General features: G+C 48.5%; 3 protein-coding genes across 3 annotated transcripts; 2 read left to right on the forward strand and 1 right to left on the reverse strand.

Moving 5' to 3' along the window:
- Positions 1-1570: 1570 nt before the first annotated feature.
- Positions 1571-1876, forward strand: LOC309449215 (feather keratin Cos1-1/Cos1-3/Cos2-1-like; the record flags this gene model as incomplete). The annotated part of the gene is made up of 1 exon (XM_082071180.1): positions 1571-1876. One exon carries the CDS (start codon positions 1571-1573, stop codon positions 1874-1876), a length of 306 nt encoding a protein of 101 aa, XP_081927306.1.
- Positions 1877-6791: 4915 nt separating this feature from the next.
- On the reverse strand, positions 6792-7097 carry LOC309449041 (feather keratin Cos1-1/Cos1-3/Cos2-1-like; the record flags this gene model as incomplete). Its single annotated transcript, XM_082070952.1, has 1 exon — positions 6792-7097. The coding sequence occupies one exon, from the start codon at positions 7095-7097 to the stop codon at positions 6792-6794; it is 306 nt and encodes a 101-aa protein (XP_081927078.1).
- Positions 7098-9258: 2161 nt separating this feature from the next.
- LOC309449218 (feather keratin Cos1-1/Cos1-3/Cos2-1-like) lies at positions 9259-9564 on the forward strand (the record flags this gene model as incomplete). The annotated part of the gene is made up of 1 exon (XM_082071183.1): positions 9259-9564. One exon carries the CDS (start codon positions 9259-9261, stop codon positions 9562-9564), a length of 306 nt encoding a protein of 101 aa, XP_081927309.1.
- Positions 9565-14553: the final 4989 nt, after the last annotated feature.

Consider the following 14553-nt stretch of genomic DNA (forward strand, 5'->3'; position numbering starts at 1 on the left):
CCAGACTAACTTTGTGGAAGTAATAATTTTCTGACAAGCTTGTGATTAATGTAAAAGACAGCAGCTAATGTTAGGAGATGTTTCCTGTTTTCCTGCATTGCCACTTTTTTTTTCCGGGCTTTTGCCACGTGATTACCCATATGGAGGCTTCCCTAAGTGTTGGGATGAAAGGCCCAAGGATTTCCAGAGCAGACACACGTGTCAGCTACAGGCATAAGTGTCAGCCCAAGTGCTTGTGGCATCCTGTGCAGGCAGGTGATGTGGAACGAGGTCATTTTTGTTGGCTTCTTTGTGGCAATGTTGTCCGAGAATTGGCAACGCTCTTATGTTTCACATCCGTTTCCCAAGGACTGCCATTTTGGACAATGTGACATATCCTTTTCTCTTGTCAACCCACTTCTCTCTGATGCTTGCTCATTGTTTCTTCACACAGGGGGGTCACTGCTGGGAGGGATTGAAAATATAGCAGCGGTACTCTCAGGACAATTCGGTTGGACTCCTTTGCCTCAGCCCCCCTCTCTGGACTCGCCACTGGTCCTCAGGAAACATCAGGAGCATGTCTGGGCCCTGGGTTTTCTATGGAATATTTTTTCACCACCCAATGCTCATGGATACACCAGGGGAGAGTCCCCAGCTGTGACCTGCACATGTCCTCATGATGAGGGTCACACAGGTACAAACTGACACAGGTGTGCTCATGCAGGCCTGCAGGAAACCATGCAAAAATCTTTTTGCTGACAGAAAGCAAGGACAACATCAGCAACTGGGGACTCTGCTGAGGAGATCCCAGGAACCACAGATAAAATAATCTCTCAAATGTGATCCTTGGGCATCTGGACCTGAGCATGACAGTGTTGCTCATATCCTAACATCTTTGCCAAAAAGGAACCCTCAGGAATGACCAAGGTTCATATCACCTGCCTGCACAAGATGCATCCAGCACTTGTGCTGAGGCTTCTGCCTGCTGTGACGTGTGTCCCCTCTGGAAAACCTCAGGCCTTTCATCCCAGTACGTACAGAAGCCTTCATATGGGATCTCATGTGGCAGAAGCCAGGAAAAGGTGACAGTGCTGGAAACCAGGAAACATGTCCTAATATTAGCTGGTGTGTTTTACATTCAACATGAGCTTGACAGAAAATTATTACTTCCATTAAGGGTGCCTGGGCCTGAGGCAGTGCAGGACTCCTATAAAAGGCAGCCCAACTCTCTGCTCTCTCATCCACTTCACTCGCCTCCTTCTCCTTGTGAAACAGGTGAGTTTGAAGCCTCTTCTTCTTCTCCTTCAGGATCAGGTGTCTTTCCTCCATGTGTATCTCAGCTGACAGGGTCTGTCCTGACCCCGTGGTGGAAGCTGCTTCTCATGGGTGAGGGAAGGGGAGAGAAGGTCTTCTGCCGAGAGAGCCTGGGATGTTGTGGAGGTGGCTTCTGGCATTTGAGCTGGGCATATATGCTGGGCCAGGAGGTTCCTTGTCTCCACTGTGGTTGGGAGCAGTGTTGCTTCTCATGATCAAGCCCTCATGCTCTGCTTCTTCCTATGCTGTCTTTCAGGTGAACCTCTGTCCCAGAGATATGTCCTGCTGCAACCCATGCGTGCCCTGCCAGCCCTGTGGCCCAACCCCACTGGCCAACAGCTGCAATGAGCCCTGTGTCAGGCAGTGCCAGAACTCCACCGTTGTCATTGAGCCCTCCCCTGTGGTGGTGACCCTGCCTGGCCCCATCCTCAGCTCCTTCCCTCAGAACACCGTTGTGGGCTCCTCCACCTCTGCTGCTGTTGGCAGCATCCTCAGCTGCGAGGGAGTTCCCATCAACTCTGGGGGCTTTGACCTCTCCTGCATTACCAGCCGCTACTGTGGCAGCAGATGCCGACCCTGCTAAAGCTGCTGGGGCCATTCTTGAGCAAGAACTTCCCAAGACCTTGGAACATGGTCCTTGAAAGGAGATAGAGCTACATGGCATTGCAATCAGAGCTTTGAATGGATGTTTCCTTCTTCCACTTGTGTGTCTCTCTCTCTTTCCTTTTCTCTTTCTGCCTTCCTAGGCCAGCCAAGTGGGTACCTCTTGGCCTCCCTCGTTCTGCAGGGGAGGCAGCCTGTCTGTCTACAGGAGTCTCACTACATCCTTGTGACTGACCCTGGTGCTCCCCATGAGCCACCTCCTTTTCTTCTTAAAACTCAATAAAGTTGTGATGCATTCAAGCTTGGGCCTTCAAGTCCTCTTTTGTTCTGAGGCAACTCTTTCAGTCTGCTCAGAGAAAAAGCTGAAGGAAGGAGAGAGTGGGACTCCCTGCGGTGGGATTTTGTCACTTGGTCACACAGTAAATTATTTTCAGGCTTTCATCAATTAACTGTGTGGTGTTTAGTCTGAGGGATGTTCAGCTTATTGGCTTTCTCACCCTTCGTGACCTTGCTTGGGCAAAGGCATTGTTATTCCTTACCCCACATTCTCTCCCATGCCACACTTGATGAAATCTTCAACCATGGTCTCTGTTAGACTTAACAGGCACTTTGAGCATTTGAAGCAAGCAATTAAAAGGAAGCAATTAAGAATTCAATGAACCCAGGCATTACAACACATCCTATTACATGTAATGGGTGCCCGCCATTCCATGGTAATGGTGAGTTCTAGCAGATGAAAAATGTTGGTCACAATTCTACATGGTCTTTTCTGCTCTGGTCCGAATCCACGGCTCAGCCCAGGTATAGACAGACCTGCATCTAAGTTAAGTGTGTTCTCTCATTTGGAAACCAGGGCTTGTTTGTCCATCTGAAGGCAACAGAATAAAATATATTTTACCCACTACAGCTTTGCACCTTCAGTCTTGTCTGGGTTCTGATTACTTCTGGTCATGTACTGAGCTGGCAAAGGAGAAGAAGACACCTGTATTTGATCTCATTCCTCTGGGTTTCCCATCCCTCAAAATGTGGGCACATGGCCCCATGTGCCATTATCTTCTCCGTGTACATTCCAACCATGATTAAGATTGGCTTCTGTTCTTTATCCTCCTCAGGTTTCTGTTGTGGAGACCTGATATATTGTCGTTGTTGTGTAAAAGTAATGGAGACTTTCCTTGTCCCGAGGAAAATCTTTTGTGTTGCTTGCTGGTTGGAGCAGTCATTCCTATTTTTTATTGCCTTCCTGTTCATCACTGAGTTCATGATCCTCTCAGTGATGTCTTTTAACTATGATGTCACCGTATGCAAACTTCTTCATTCCAACACTCGCACGAGAGAGAAAATCGGCTTCTGGTAAGCCCTGGCAGCATGGTCATTGGGATTGTGGTCATCCTCAAGCAGGTGCCACTTCCACATCAAGAAAACTGCAGCAGGGATCCATTTCCATGGATTCACCCTTCGCTGATCCTTTTCCAGGAGCCACTACCTCTCTTGTGTATGTCTCTAATTGGACCAAAGGCCTGGAGAACCTGTCCTCTGAGAGAAGAGTGAAGGAGATAGGTCCTTTATCCTGGGAGAACAGAAGGCTTGGGGGAACCTCGTCTTAACGTTCTGGTACTTAAAGGGTATCTAGAAAGAGGACAGATTCTCTCTCCTCACAGGGAGCCAGGTGGAGAAGGCAAAGTCCAATGAGTACATGTGTCACTGGTAGAGGTTTCATTTTGACAGAAGAAATATTTTTTTTTTTACCATTAAGAACAGTCCTTCACAGGAATGACATCTCAGGTCTGTGGTAGAGTCCCTGTCACTGGAAGTTTCCAAAATATGATTGGACACAGTGGTTGATAATGTCATCTAGTCTCTCTTGCCCATGAAAGTTGGACCAGATGACCTTTCAAGGTCCCTTCCAATATAAAATATTCTATAATTCTATGACCTCTCTGTGACATCATTCAATCATGATGTCACAATATGCAAACCACTCCACTGTACCACTGTCATCACTGAAGAAATCCTCATTCCAAAAGAGTTTATTACAATTGAGACTGCCATTTTTGGCAGAGAAAATAGGATGCTGCATGGCCAATGTCCTCTTCATTTCCAAGACTTGTTCAACAAAAGAGACATGTTCTGCAGGCAGGGAATAGCAAAGAGGGACATGAACCTTTCAACTTCTTCTCTAGAAGGACAGTGAAGATCAAGAGAAATGAGAATCCCCAAAGTGTGAATGAGCAGGTCCATATGAGACTTCCATCTAGAGTGTCTGATGCATGTGCCCAGAGGAGTGTCTTGATTGCCTAGGTCTTCTCACTGACACCTCTCTCTTTGCATGCACAGGCTCCATGCTGGGGTCCATTGCCTGGGCCCAGGGCAGAGCAGGACCATGGCACCATGCTGGGAGCCTGCCTTCCTGGGCTTTGGACCAGTACTTTTTCTCCCAGTGTACATGCCCAGACTGGTGTTGTTCCCTGCAGATCCCCGTATGGAGAGAGATGTCCTACAATGAGGTCACAGCCCTGTACTTTGCTAGTGCCCATGTGGTTCCCAGGGGTGTGCAGGGTCTCTTGCAGGACAGCTCTCTAAAGGCCAGGGACTGCACAGTTGGGAAGACCCTGGCAGGCGAGTGAGGAGCAGTGGTCTCATAAGCAGAGCTCAGCTTGGTCCTGCCACAGAGCTCTTGAGGGAGCCCGGGAAGCTGAGTACAGGCAGGGTGACCACTTGTGTATCATCTACGCTTCGGTTGGTGCCTGTCCTGTCTACTGCAAGTGCCCAGCACCCAGTGAGGAGGGTAACGGTGGTGTTTCTGCCCTGAAGTGTGGGCAAGAAGAGCATGAGGGGAACCTCATGTTGTCCATCAGTCCCTGTGAGCATGAGCCATCATTATGAGCTCAACAGTGCCTCCAAGTTGTTTTTCTGTACACAGGACACCACGGATACCAGAGGGATTCCAAGATTTAGAGTAAGAGCCAGGACTGAGGGCCAAGGTCTATAAAGATATTTTCAAATATCATTGAAAAATATACCTGAATTTTGACCTGAACAGTGAAAGCACAAACTCAGGGAAGATGGGTACCAGAAATAAGCCATGAGAAGGCAAAGGGCCACTGGATTGTGGAGAGCCCAAGTTACTGTGGGGATGCTCTGTGCACTGCTGCTATCTACCCAGCCGCCCTTTGCCTATAAGAGGTGGGGTGGTGGCCAGGCAATGGGTCTTTGGACACTGGGCACTGTCCTGGAGCTGCAATAACCCACAGGGTCTTTGAGTTTACAGGAAGTGGTGACTCCAGTATGTAGCCCTGAGTGTGGCTGATTCCAACCCTAATTTGTGAATTATCTCAGCCTTGAATGGAGGGTCAGCCTGCAGGATGACCTGGAGTGGTTGGAGAATTTGGCTAATAAGAACCTGATGAAGTTCAACAAGGACAAGTGTAAGGACCTGCTCCTGGGACAATATACACCAGGAGTGCAGCACAGGCTGGGATCTACCTGGCTGGGAAGCAGCTCTGTGGAAAGGGACCTGGAGGTCCTGGTGGACAACAAGGTCAGTATTAGTGAACAATGTGCTGCTGTGGTAAAGAAGGCCAACAGGATACCCGGTTACATTTGATAGGGCATCAGAAGTGGAGGCAAAGAAGTCATAATGATGCTCTACTCAGAGCTTCTCAGGCCAAATCTTGAATATTGTGTTCAGTTTTGGTCTCCTCTATATGAAAAAATGTGGACAGGCTGGAAGAGGTCCAGAGAATTTCCACAAAGATGATCAAAGAACTGAGAAGCTGCAATACAATGAAAGCCTAAGAGAACTGGGTTTGTTCAGCTTTGAGATACTTATGGTAGACCTCAGCACCATGCTCGAATATATTAAGAGTGCCTAGAAAGAAGATGGAGACTCCCTTCTTACAAGCAGTCACATGGAAAAGACTAGGGGCAAAGGCTACAATGAACTCCTGGTAGCATTCTGATTGGACAAGGGATGGAAATCTTCCATGGTGAGAACAGGGAGACATTGGAGACATCTTCCCAGGGAAGTGGTGGATTCTGAAACATTGAACACATTTAAGATTGAGCTGGACAGGGTGCTGGTACATCTTGGCTAGCCTGTGCTTTGCCAAGAAACGTGGGTCCAGGTATTCCTTGTGCTCCTTTCCATCCTGGTGTTCAATGATGATGATGTAGATACATGTCTAGAGAGTAGCTGGGCTCTGCCACATGCTGAAGGACTGTATGAGGTTCCTCTATCTCATCTTCCTGTGACCTTATGTGTTGGGCATGGACAGCAAATCGGGTAAGGGAGGGAAAAGAGTGAGAGAGATGAGAGTGTGGATTGTCCTCAGGAAATGTTGTTTCCCAGCCAAACTCCTACCATCATTTGGAACCATTTCCTCACTTCTGGCTATTGGCTGTGGAATGGCCATGAATGTCTTCTCCAGTTCCAAGGTGAACAAAAGTGAACAAAAGTGAAAGTGAACAAAAGAAAATGCAAGTCATGGAGTCCCACCATCCTCTTCTTCCAAATTTTTGCCTAATTGGACTGGCAGAGGTACCTCAGACGGAAGAAGGACTCAGAGGCCCAGGCTTAGATGCAGCACAACTTTATTGAGTCTTAAGAAAAAAAAGGAGGTGGCTCACGTGGAACACCATGGGCAGCCACAAGGATGTGGTTGAATTCCAGCAGGGGGTCAGTCCACCTGCCCTGCAAATGTAGGGAGGTCGACTGCTCCCACTAGGGTGGCTTTGGGAGACAGAAAGAGCACAGGAAAGCTAGAGAGAGTGACACAAGTGGAAGAAGGAAACATTGTTTTAACGTTCTGAATGCAATGCCATGAAGCTCTATCTCATTTCAAGGACCATGTTCCAAGGTCTTGGGAGGTTCTTGCTCATGAACATTCCCAGCAGCTTTAGCAGGGTCGGCATCTGGTGCCACAGTAGCGGCTGGTAATGCAGGAGAGGTCAAAGCCCCCAGAGTTGATGGGAACTCCCTCACAGCTGAGGATGCTGCCAACAGCAGCAGAGGTGGAGGAGCCCACAACGGTGTTCTGAGGGAAGGAGCTGAGGATGGGGCCAGGCAGGGTCACAATCACTGCAGAGGGCTGGATGACAACATTGGAGTTCTGGCACTGCCTGACACAGGGCTCATTGCAGCTGTTGGCCAGTGGGGTTGGGCCGCAGGGCTGGCAGGGCACGCATGGGTTGCAGCAGGACATGTCTCTGGGAGAGAGGTTCACCTGAAGAGAGAAGAGGGCAGACGGGAGATGGGAGATGGGAGATGGGAGAAGGGAGAGGGGAGAGGGGAGAGGGGAGAGGGGAGAGGGGAGAGGGGAGAGGGGAGAGGGGAGAGGGGAGAGGAGAGGAGAGGAGAGGAGAGGAGAGGAGAGGAGAGGAGAGGAGAGGAGAGGAGAGGAGAGGAGAGGAGAGGAGAGGAGGAAGAAGAACGTGCAGGTCTGATCATGAGAAGTAGCACTGCACCGAACCATAGAGGAGCCAAGGCGCCTCTTGGCCCAGCATTCGCTACCCAGCTCAAATCCCAGGAGCCACTGCCACTACATCCCAGGCTCTCCCGGCAGAAGACATTCTCTCCCCTTCCCTCTCCCATGAGAAGCAGTTTCTACCCCAGAGCCTGGACAGACCCTGTCAACTGAGACACACATTGAGGAAAAACACCTGATCCTGAAGGAGGAGGACAAGAGGCTTCACACTCACCTGATCCCCAAGGAGAAGGAGGCGAGAGAACTGAATGAGAGAGCAGAGAGTTGGGCTGCCTTTTATAGGAGTCCTGCACTGCCTCAGGTCCAGGCTCTCTTTGTGGAAGTAATAATTTTCTGACAAGCTTGTGATTAATGTAAAAGACAGCAGCTAATGTTAGGAGATGTTTCCTGTTTTCCTGCATTGCCACCTTTTTTTTCCTGGCTTTTGCCACGTGATTACCCATATGGAGGCTTCCCTAAGTGTTGGGATGAAAAGCCCAAGGATTTCCAGAGCAGACACACGTGTCAGCCACAGGCGTAAGTGTCAGCCCAAGTGCTTGTGGCATCCTGTGCAGGCAGGTGATGTGGAACGAGGTCATTTTTGTTGGCTTCTTTGTGGCAATGTTGTCCGAGAATTGGCAACGCTCTTATGTTTCACATCCGTTTCCCAAGGACTGCCATTTTGGACAATGTGACATATCCTTTTCTCTTGTCAACCCACTTCTCTCTGATGCTTGCTCATTGTTTCTTCACACAGGGGGGTCACTGCTGGGAGGGATTGAAAATATAGCAGCGGTACTCTCAGGACAATTCGGTTGGACTCCTTTGCCTCAGCCCCCCTCTCTGGACTCGCCACTGGTCCTCAGGAAACATCAGGAGCATGTCTGGGCCCTGGGTTTTCTATGGAATATTTTTTCACCACCCAATGCTCATGGATACACCAGGGGAGAGTCCCCAGCTGTGACCTGCACATGTCCTCATGATGAGGGTCACACAGGTACAAACTGACACAGGTGTGCTCATGCAGGCCTGCAGGAAACCATGCAAAAATCTTTTTGCTGACAGAAAGCAAGGACAACATCAGCAACTGGGGACTCTGCTGAGGAGATCCCAGGAACCACATATAAAATAATCTCTCAAATGTGATCCTTGGGCGTCTGGACCTGAGCATGACAGCGTTGCTCATAAGCTAACATCTTTGCAACAAAGGAACCCACAGGAATGACAAAGGTTCATATCACCTGCCTGCACAAGATGCATCCAGCACTTGTGCTGAAGCTTCTGCCTGCTGTGACGTGTGTCCCCTCTGGAAAACCTCAGGCCTTTCATCCCAGTACGTACAGAAGCCTTCATAGGGGAAATCATGTGGCAGAAGCCAGGAAAAGAAAAGGTGACAGTGCTGGAAACCAGGAAACATGTCCTAATATTAGCTGGTGTGTTTTACATTCAACATGAGCTTGACAGAAAATTATTACTTCCATTAAGGGTGCCTGGGCCTGAGGCAGTGCAGGACTCCTATAAAAGGCAGCCCAACTCTCTGCTCTCTCATCCACTTCACTCGCCTCCTTCTCCTTGTGAAACAGGTGAGTTTGAAGCCTCTTCTTCTTCTCCTTCAGGATCAGGTGTCTTTCCTCAATGTGTATCTCAGCTGACAGGGTCTGTCCTGACCCCGTGGTGGAAGCTGCTTCTCATGGGTGAGGGAAGGGGAGAGAAGGTCTTCTGCAGAGAGAGCCTGGGATGTTGTGAAGGTGGCTTCTGGCATGTGAGCTGGACAGCAGATGCTGGGCCAGGAGGTTCCTTGTCTCCACTGTGGTTGGGAGCAGTGCTGCTTCTCATGATCAAGTCCTCATGCTCTGCTTCCTCCTATGTTTTCTCTCAGGTGAAACTCTGACCCAGAGACATGTCCTGCTGCAACCCATGCGTGCCCTGCCAGCCCTGTGGCCCAACCCCACTGGCCAACAGCTGCAATGAGCCCTGTGTCAGGCAGTGCCAGAACTCCACTGTTGTCATTGAGCCCTCCCCCGTGGTGGTGACCCTGCCTGGCCCCATCCTCAGCTCCTTCCCTCAGAACACCGTTGTGGGCTCCTCCACCTCTGCTGCTGTTGGCAGCATCCTCAGCTGTGAGGGAGTGCCCATCAACTCTGGGGGCTTTGACCTCTCCTGCATTACCAGCCGCTACTGTGGCAGCAGATGCCGACCCTGCTAAAGCTGCTGGGGCCATTCTTGAGCAAGAACTTCCCAAGACCCTGGAACATGGTCCTTGAAAGGAGATAGAGCTACATGGCATTGCATTCAGAGCTTTGAATGGATGTTTCCTTCTTCCACTTGTGTGTCTCTCTCTCTTTCCTTTTCTCTTTCTGCCTTCCTAGGCCAGCCAAGTGGGTACCTCTTGGTCTCCCTCGTTCTGCAGGGGAGGCAGCCTGTCTGTCTACAGGAGTCTCACTACATCCTTGTGACTGACCCTGGTGCTCCCCATGAGCCGCCTCCTTTTCTTCTTAAAACTCAATAAAGTTGTGATGCATTCAAGCTTGGGCCTTCAAGTCCTCTTTTGTTCTGAGGCAACTCTTTCAGTCTGCTCAGAGAAAAAGCTGAAGGAAGGGGAGAGTGGGACTCCCTGCGGTGGGATTTTGTCACTTGCTCACACAGTAAATTATTTTCAGGCTTTCATCAATTAACTGTGTGGTGTTTAGTCTGAGGGATGTTCAGCTTATTGGCTTTCTCACCCTTCGTGACCTTGCTTGGGCAAAGGCATTGTTATTCCTTACCCCACATTCTCTCTCATTCCACTTGATGAAATCTTCAACCATGGTCTCTGTTAGACTTAACAGGTACTTTGGGCATATGAAGGAAGCAATTAAAAGGAAGCAATTAAGAATTCAATGAACCCAGGCATTACAACACATCCTATTACATGTAATGGGTGCCCGCCATTCCATGGTAATGGTGAGTTCTAGCAGATGAAAAATGTTGGTCACAATTCTACATGGTCTTTTCTGCTCTGGTCCACATCCACACCTCAGCCCAGGTATGGACGGACCTGCATCTAAGTTAAGTGTGTTCTCTCAGTTGGAAACCAGGGCTTGTTTGTCCATCTGAAGGCAACAGAATAAAATATATTTTACCCACTACAGCTTTGCACCTTCAGTCTTGTCTGGGTTCTGATTACTTCTGGTCATGTACTGAGCTGGCAAAGGAGAAGACACCTGTATTTGATCTCATTCCCCTGGGCTTCCCATCCCTCAAATAGTGGGCACATGGCCCTGTGGGAAACTGCAGCGGGTCTGTGGAATCCTTGACAGAAAATATGGGAGTAGAGATCAGCCTTGAGATATTAAGATTTACCCTTGAGAAGGATGGGAGTAAAGGAGTATCCGGAGAGTGGAGAGATGTACCTGTGAGAGAGAAGGGTATAGAAGAATAACATGGATGATAGAAAAATTAACCAATGAGATGTTAGTGCTGTAACTTGTAACCAGTACTGAAATACACATGAACTGGTAGAATGGTATAAAAATGCACTTGTAGCAATAAATGGCACCTATTACTTTCATCTTGCAAGAATTTGGTCCATGTCGTTTGTCCGTCTCAACCGCGATATGGCCCCATGTGCCATTATCTTCTCCGTGTACATTCCAACCATGATGGAGAATGGCTTCCGTTCTTTATCCTCCTCAGGTTTCAGTTGTGGAGACCTGATATATTGTCGTTGTTGTGTAAAAATAATGGAGACTTTCCTTGTCCCGAGGAAAATCTTTTGTGTTGCTTGCTGGTTGGAGCAGTCATTCCTATTTTTTATTGCCTTCCTGTTCATCACTGAGTTCATGATCCTCTCAGTGATGTCTTTTAACTGTGATGTCACCATATGCAAACTTCTTCATTCCAACACTCGCACGAGAGAGAAAATCGGCTTCTGGTAAGCCCTGGCAGCATGGTCATTGGGATTGTGGTCATCCTCAAGCAGGTGCCACTTCCACATCACTTCCACATCAAGAAAACTGCAGCAGGGATGCATTCCCCCGGATTCAGCCTTCGCTGATCCTATTCCGGGAGCCACCACCTCTCTTGTGTATGTCTCTAATTGGACCAAAGGCCTGGAGAACCTGTCCTCTGAGAGAAGAGTGAAGGAGATAGGTCCTTTATCCTGGGAGAACAGAAGGCTTGGGGGAACCTCATCTTAACATTCTTGTACTTAAAGGGTATCTAGAAAGAGGATAGATTCTCTCTCATCACAGGGAGCCAGGTGGAAAAGGGAAAGTCCAATGAGTACGTGTGTCACTGGTAGAGGTTTCATTTTGACAGAAGAAATATTTTTTTTTTTTACCATTAAGAACAGTCTTTCACATCTCAGGTCTGTGGTAGAGGCCCTGTCATTGGAAATTTCCAAAATATGATTGGACACAGTGGTTGATAATGTCATCTAGTCTCTCTTGCCCATGAAAGATTGGACCAGATGACCTTTCAAGGTCCCTTCCAATATAAAATATTCTATAATTCTATGACCTCTCTATGACATTCTTCCATCATGATGTCACAATATGCAAACCACTCCACTGTACCACTGTCATCACTGAAGAAATTCTCATTCCAAAAGAGTTTATTACAATTGAGACTGCCATTTTTGGCAGAGAAAATAGGATGCTGCATGGCCAATGTCCTCTTCATTTCCAAGACTTGTTCAACAAAAGAGACATATTCTGCAGGCAGGGAATAGCAAAGAGGGACATGAACCTTTCAACTTCTTCTCTAGAAGGACAGTGAAGATCAAGAGAAATGAGAATCCCCAAAGTGTGAATGAGCAGGTCCATATGAGACTTCCATCTAGAGTGTCTGATGCATGTGCCCAGAGGAGTGTCTTGATTGCCTAGGTCTTCTCACTGACACCTCTCTCTTTGCATGCACAGGCTCCATGCTGGGGTCCATTGCCTGGGCCCAGGGCAGAGCAGGACCATGGCACCATGCTGGGAGCCTGCCTTCCTGGGCTTTGGACCAGTACTTTTTCTCCCAGTGTACATGCCCAGACTGGTGCTGTTCCCTGCAGATCCCCATATGGAGAGAGATGTCCTACCATGAGGCCACAGCCCTGTACTTTGCTAGTGCCCATGTGGTTCCCAGGGGTGTGCAGTGTCTCTTGGAGGACAGCTCTCTAAAGGCCAGGGACTGCACAGTTGGGAAGACCCTGGCAGGCGAGTGAGAAGCAGTGGTCTCATAAGCAGAGCTCAGCTTGGTCCTGCCACAGAGCTCTTGAGGGAGCCCGGGAAGCTGAGTACAGGCAGGGTGATCACCTGTGTATCATCTACGCTTGGGTTGGTGCCTGTCCTGTCCACTGCTAATGCCCAGCACCCAGTGAGATGGGTAATGGTGGTGTTTCTGCCTTGAAGTGGGGACAGGAAGAGCATGAGGGGAACCTCATGTTGTCCATCAGTCCCTGTGAGCCTGAGCCATCATTTTGAGCCCAACAGTGCCTCCAAGTTGTTTTTCTGTACACAGGACACCACGGATACCAGAGGGATTCCATAATTTAGAGTAAGAGCCAGGACTGAGGGCCAAGGTCTATAAAGATATTTTCAAATACAGGAAGTGGTGACTCCAGTATGTAGCCTGAGTGTGGCTGATTCCAATCCTAATTTGTGAATTATCTCAGCCTTGAATGGAGGGTCAGCCTGCAGGATGACCTGGAGTGGATGGAGGATTTGGCTAACAAGAACCTGATGAAGTTCAACAAGGACAAGTGTAAGGACCTGCTCCTGGGACAATATACACCAGGAGTGCAGCACAGGCTGGGATCTGCCTGGCTGGGAAGCAGCTCTGTGGAAAGGGACCTGGGGGTCCTGGTGGACAACAAGGTCAATATTAGTGAACAATGTGCTGCTGCGCAAAGAAGGCCAACAGGATACCCGGTTACATTTGATAGGGCATCAGAAGTGGAGGCAAAGAAGTCATAATGATGCTCTACTCAGAGCTTCTCAGGCCAAATCTTGAATATTGTGTTCAGTTTTGGTCTCCTCTACATGAAAAAATGTGGACAGGCTGGAAAAGGTCCAGAGAATTTCCACAAAGATGATCAAAGAACTGAGAAGCTGCAATACAATGAAAGCCTAAGAGAACTGGGTTTGTTCAGCTTTGAGATACTTACGGGAGACCTCAGCACCATGCTCAAATATATTAAGAGTGCCTAGAAAGAAGATGGAGACTCCCTTCTTACAAGCAGTCACATGGAAAAGACAAGGGGCAAAGGCTACAATGAACTCCTGGTAGCATTCTGATTGGACAAGGGATGGAAATCTTCCATGGTGAGAACAGGGAGACATTGGAGACATCTTCCCAGGGAAGTGGTGGATTCTGAAACATTGAACACATTTAAGATTGAGCTGGACAGGGTGCTGGTACATCTTGGCTAGCCTGTGCTTTGCCAAGAAACGTGGGTCCAGGTATTCCTTGTGCTCCTTTCCATCCTGGTGTTCAATGATGATGATGCAGATGCATGTCTAGAGAGTAGCTGGGCTCTGCCACATGCTGAAGGACTGTATGAGGTTCCTCTATCTCATCTTCCTGTGACCTTATGTGTTGGGCATGCACAGCAAATCGGGTAAAGGAGGGAAAAGAGTGAGAGAGATGAGAGTGTGGATTGTCCTCAGGAAATGTTGTTTCCCAGCCAAACTCCTACCATCATTTGGAACTATTTCCTCACTTCTTGCTATTGGCTGTGGAATGGCCATGAATGTCTTCTCCAGTTCCAAGGTGAACAAAAGTGAACAAAAGTGAACAAAAGTGAACAAAAGTGAAAGTGAACAAAAGAAAATGCAAGTCATGGAGTCCCACCATCCTCTTCTTCCAAATTTTTGCCTAATTGGACTGGCAGAGGTACCTCAGACGGAAGAAGGACTCAGAGGCCCAGGCTTAGATGCAGCACAACTTTATTGAGTCTTAAGAAAAAAAAGGAGGTGGCTCACGTGGAACACCATGGGCAGCCACAAGGATGTGGTTGAATTCCAGCAGGGGGTCAGTCTACCTGCCCTGCAAATGTAGGGAGGTCGACTGCTCCCACTAGGGTGGCTTTGGGAGACAGAAAGAGCATAGGAAAACTAGAGAAAGAGACACAAGTGGAAGAAGGTAACATTGTTTTAACGTTCTGAATGCAATGCCATGAAGCTCTATCTCATTTCAAGGACCATGTTCCAAGGTCTTGGGAGGTTCT

Source organism: Streptopelia decaocto, assembly GCF_964273445.1.
Source record: "Streptopelia decaocto genome assembly, chromosome: 22".
Taxonomy (NCBI): Eukaryota; Metazoa; Chordata; class Aves; order Columbiformes; family Columbidae; genus Streptopelia; species Streptopelia decaocto.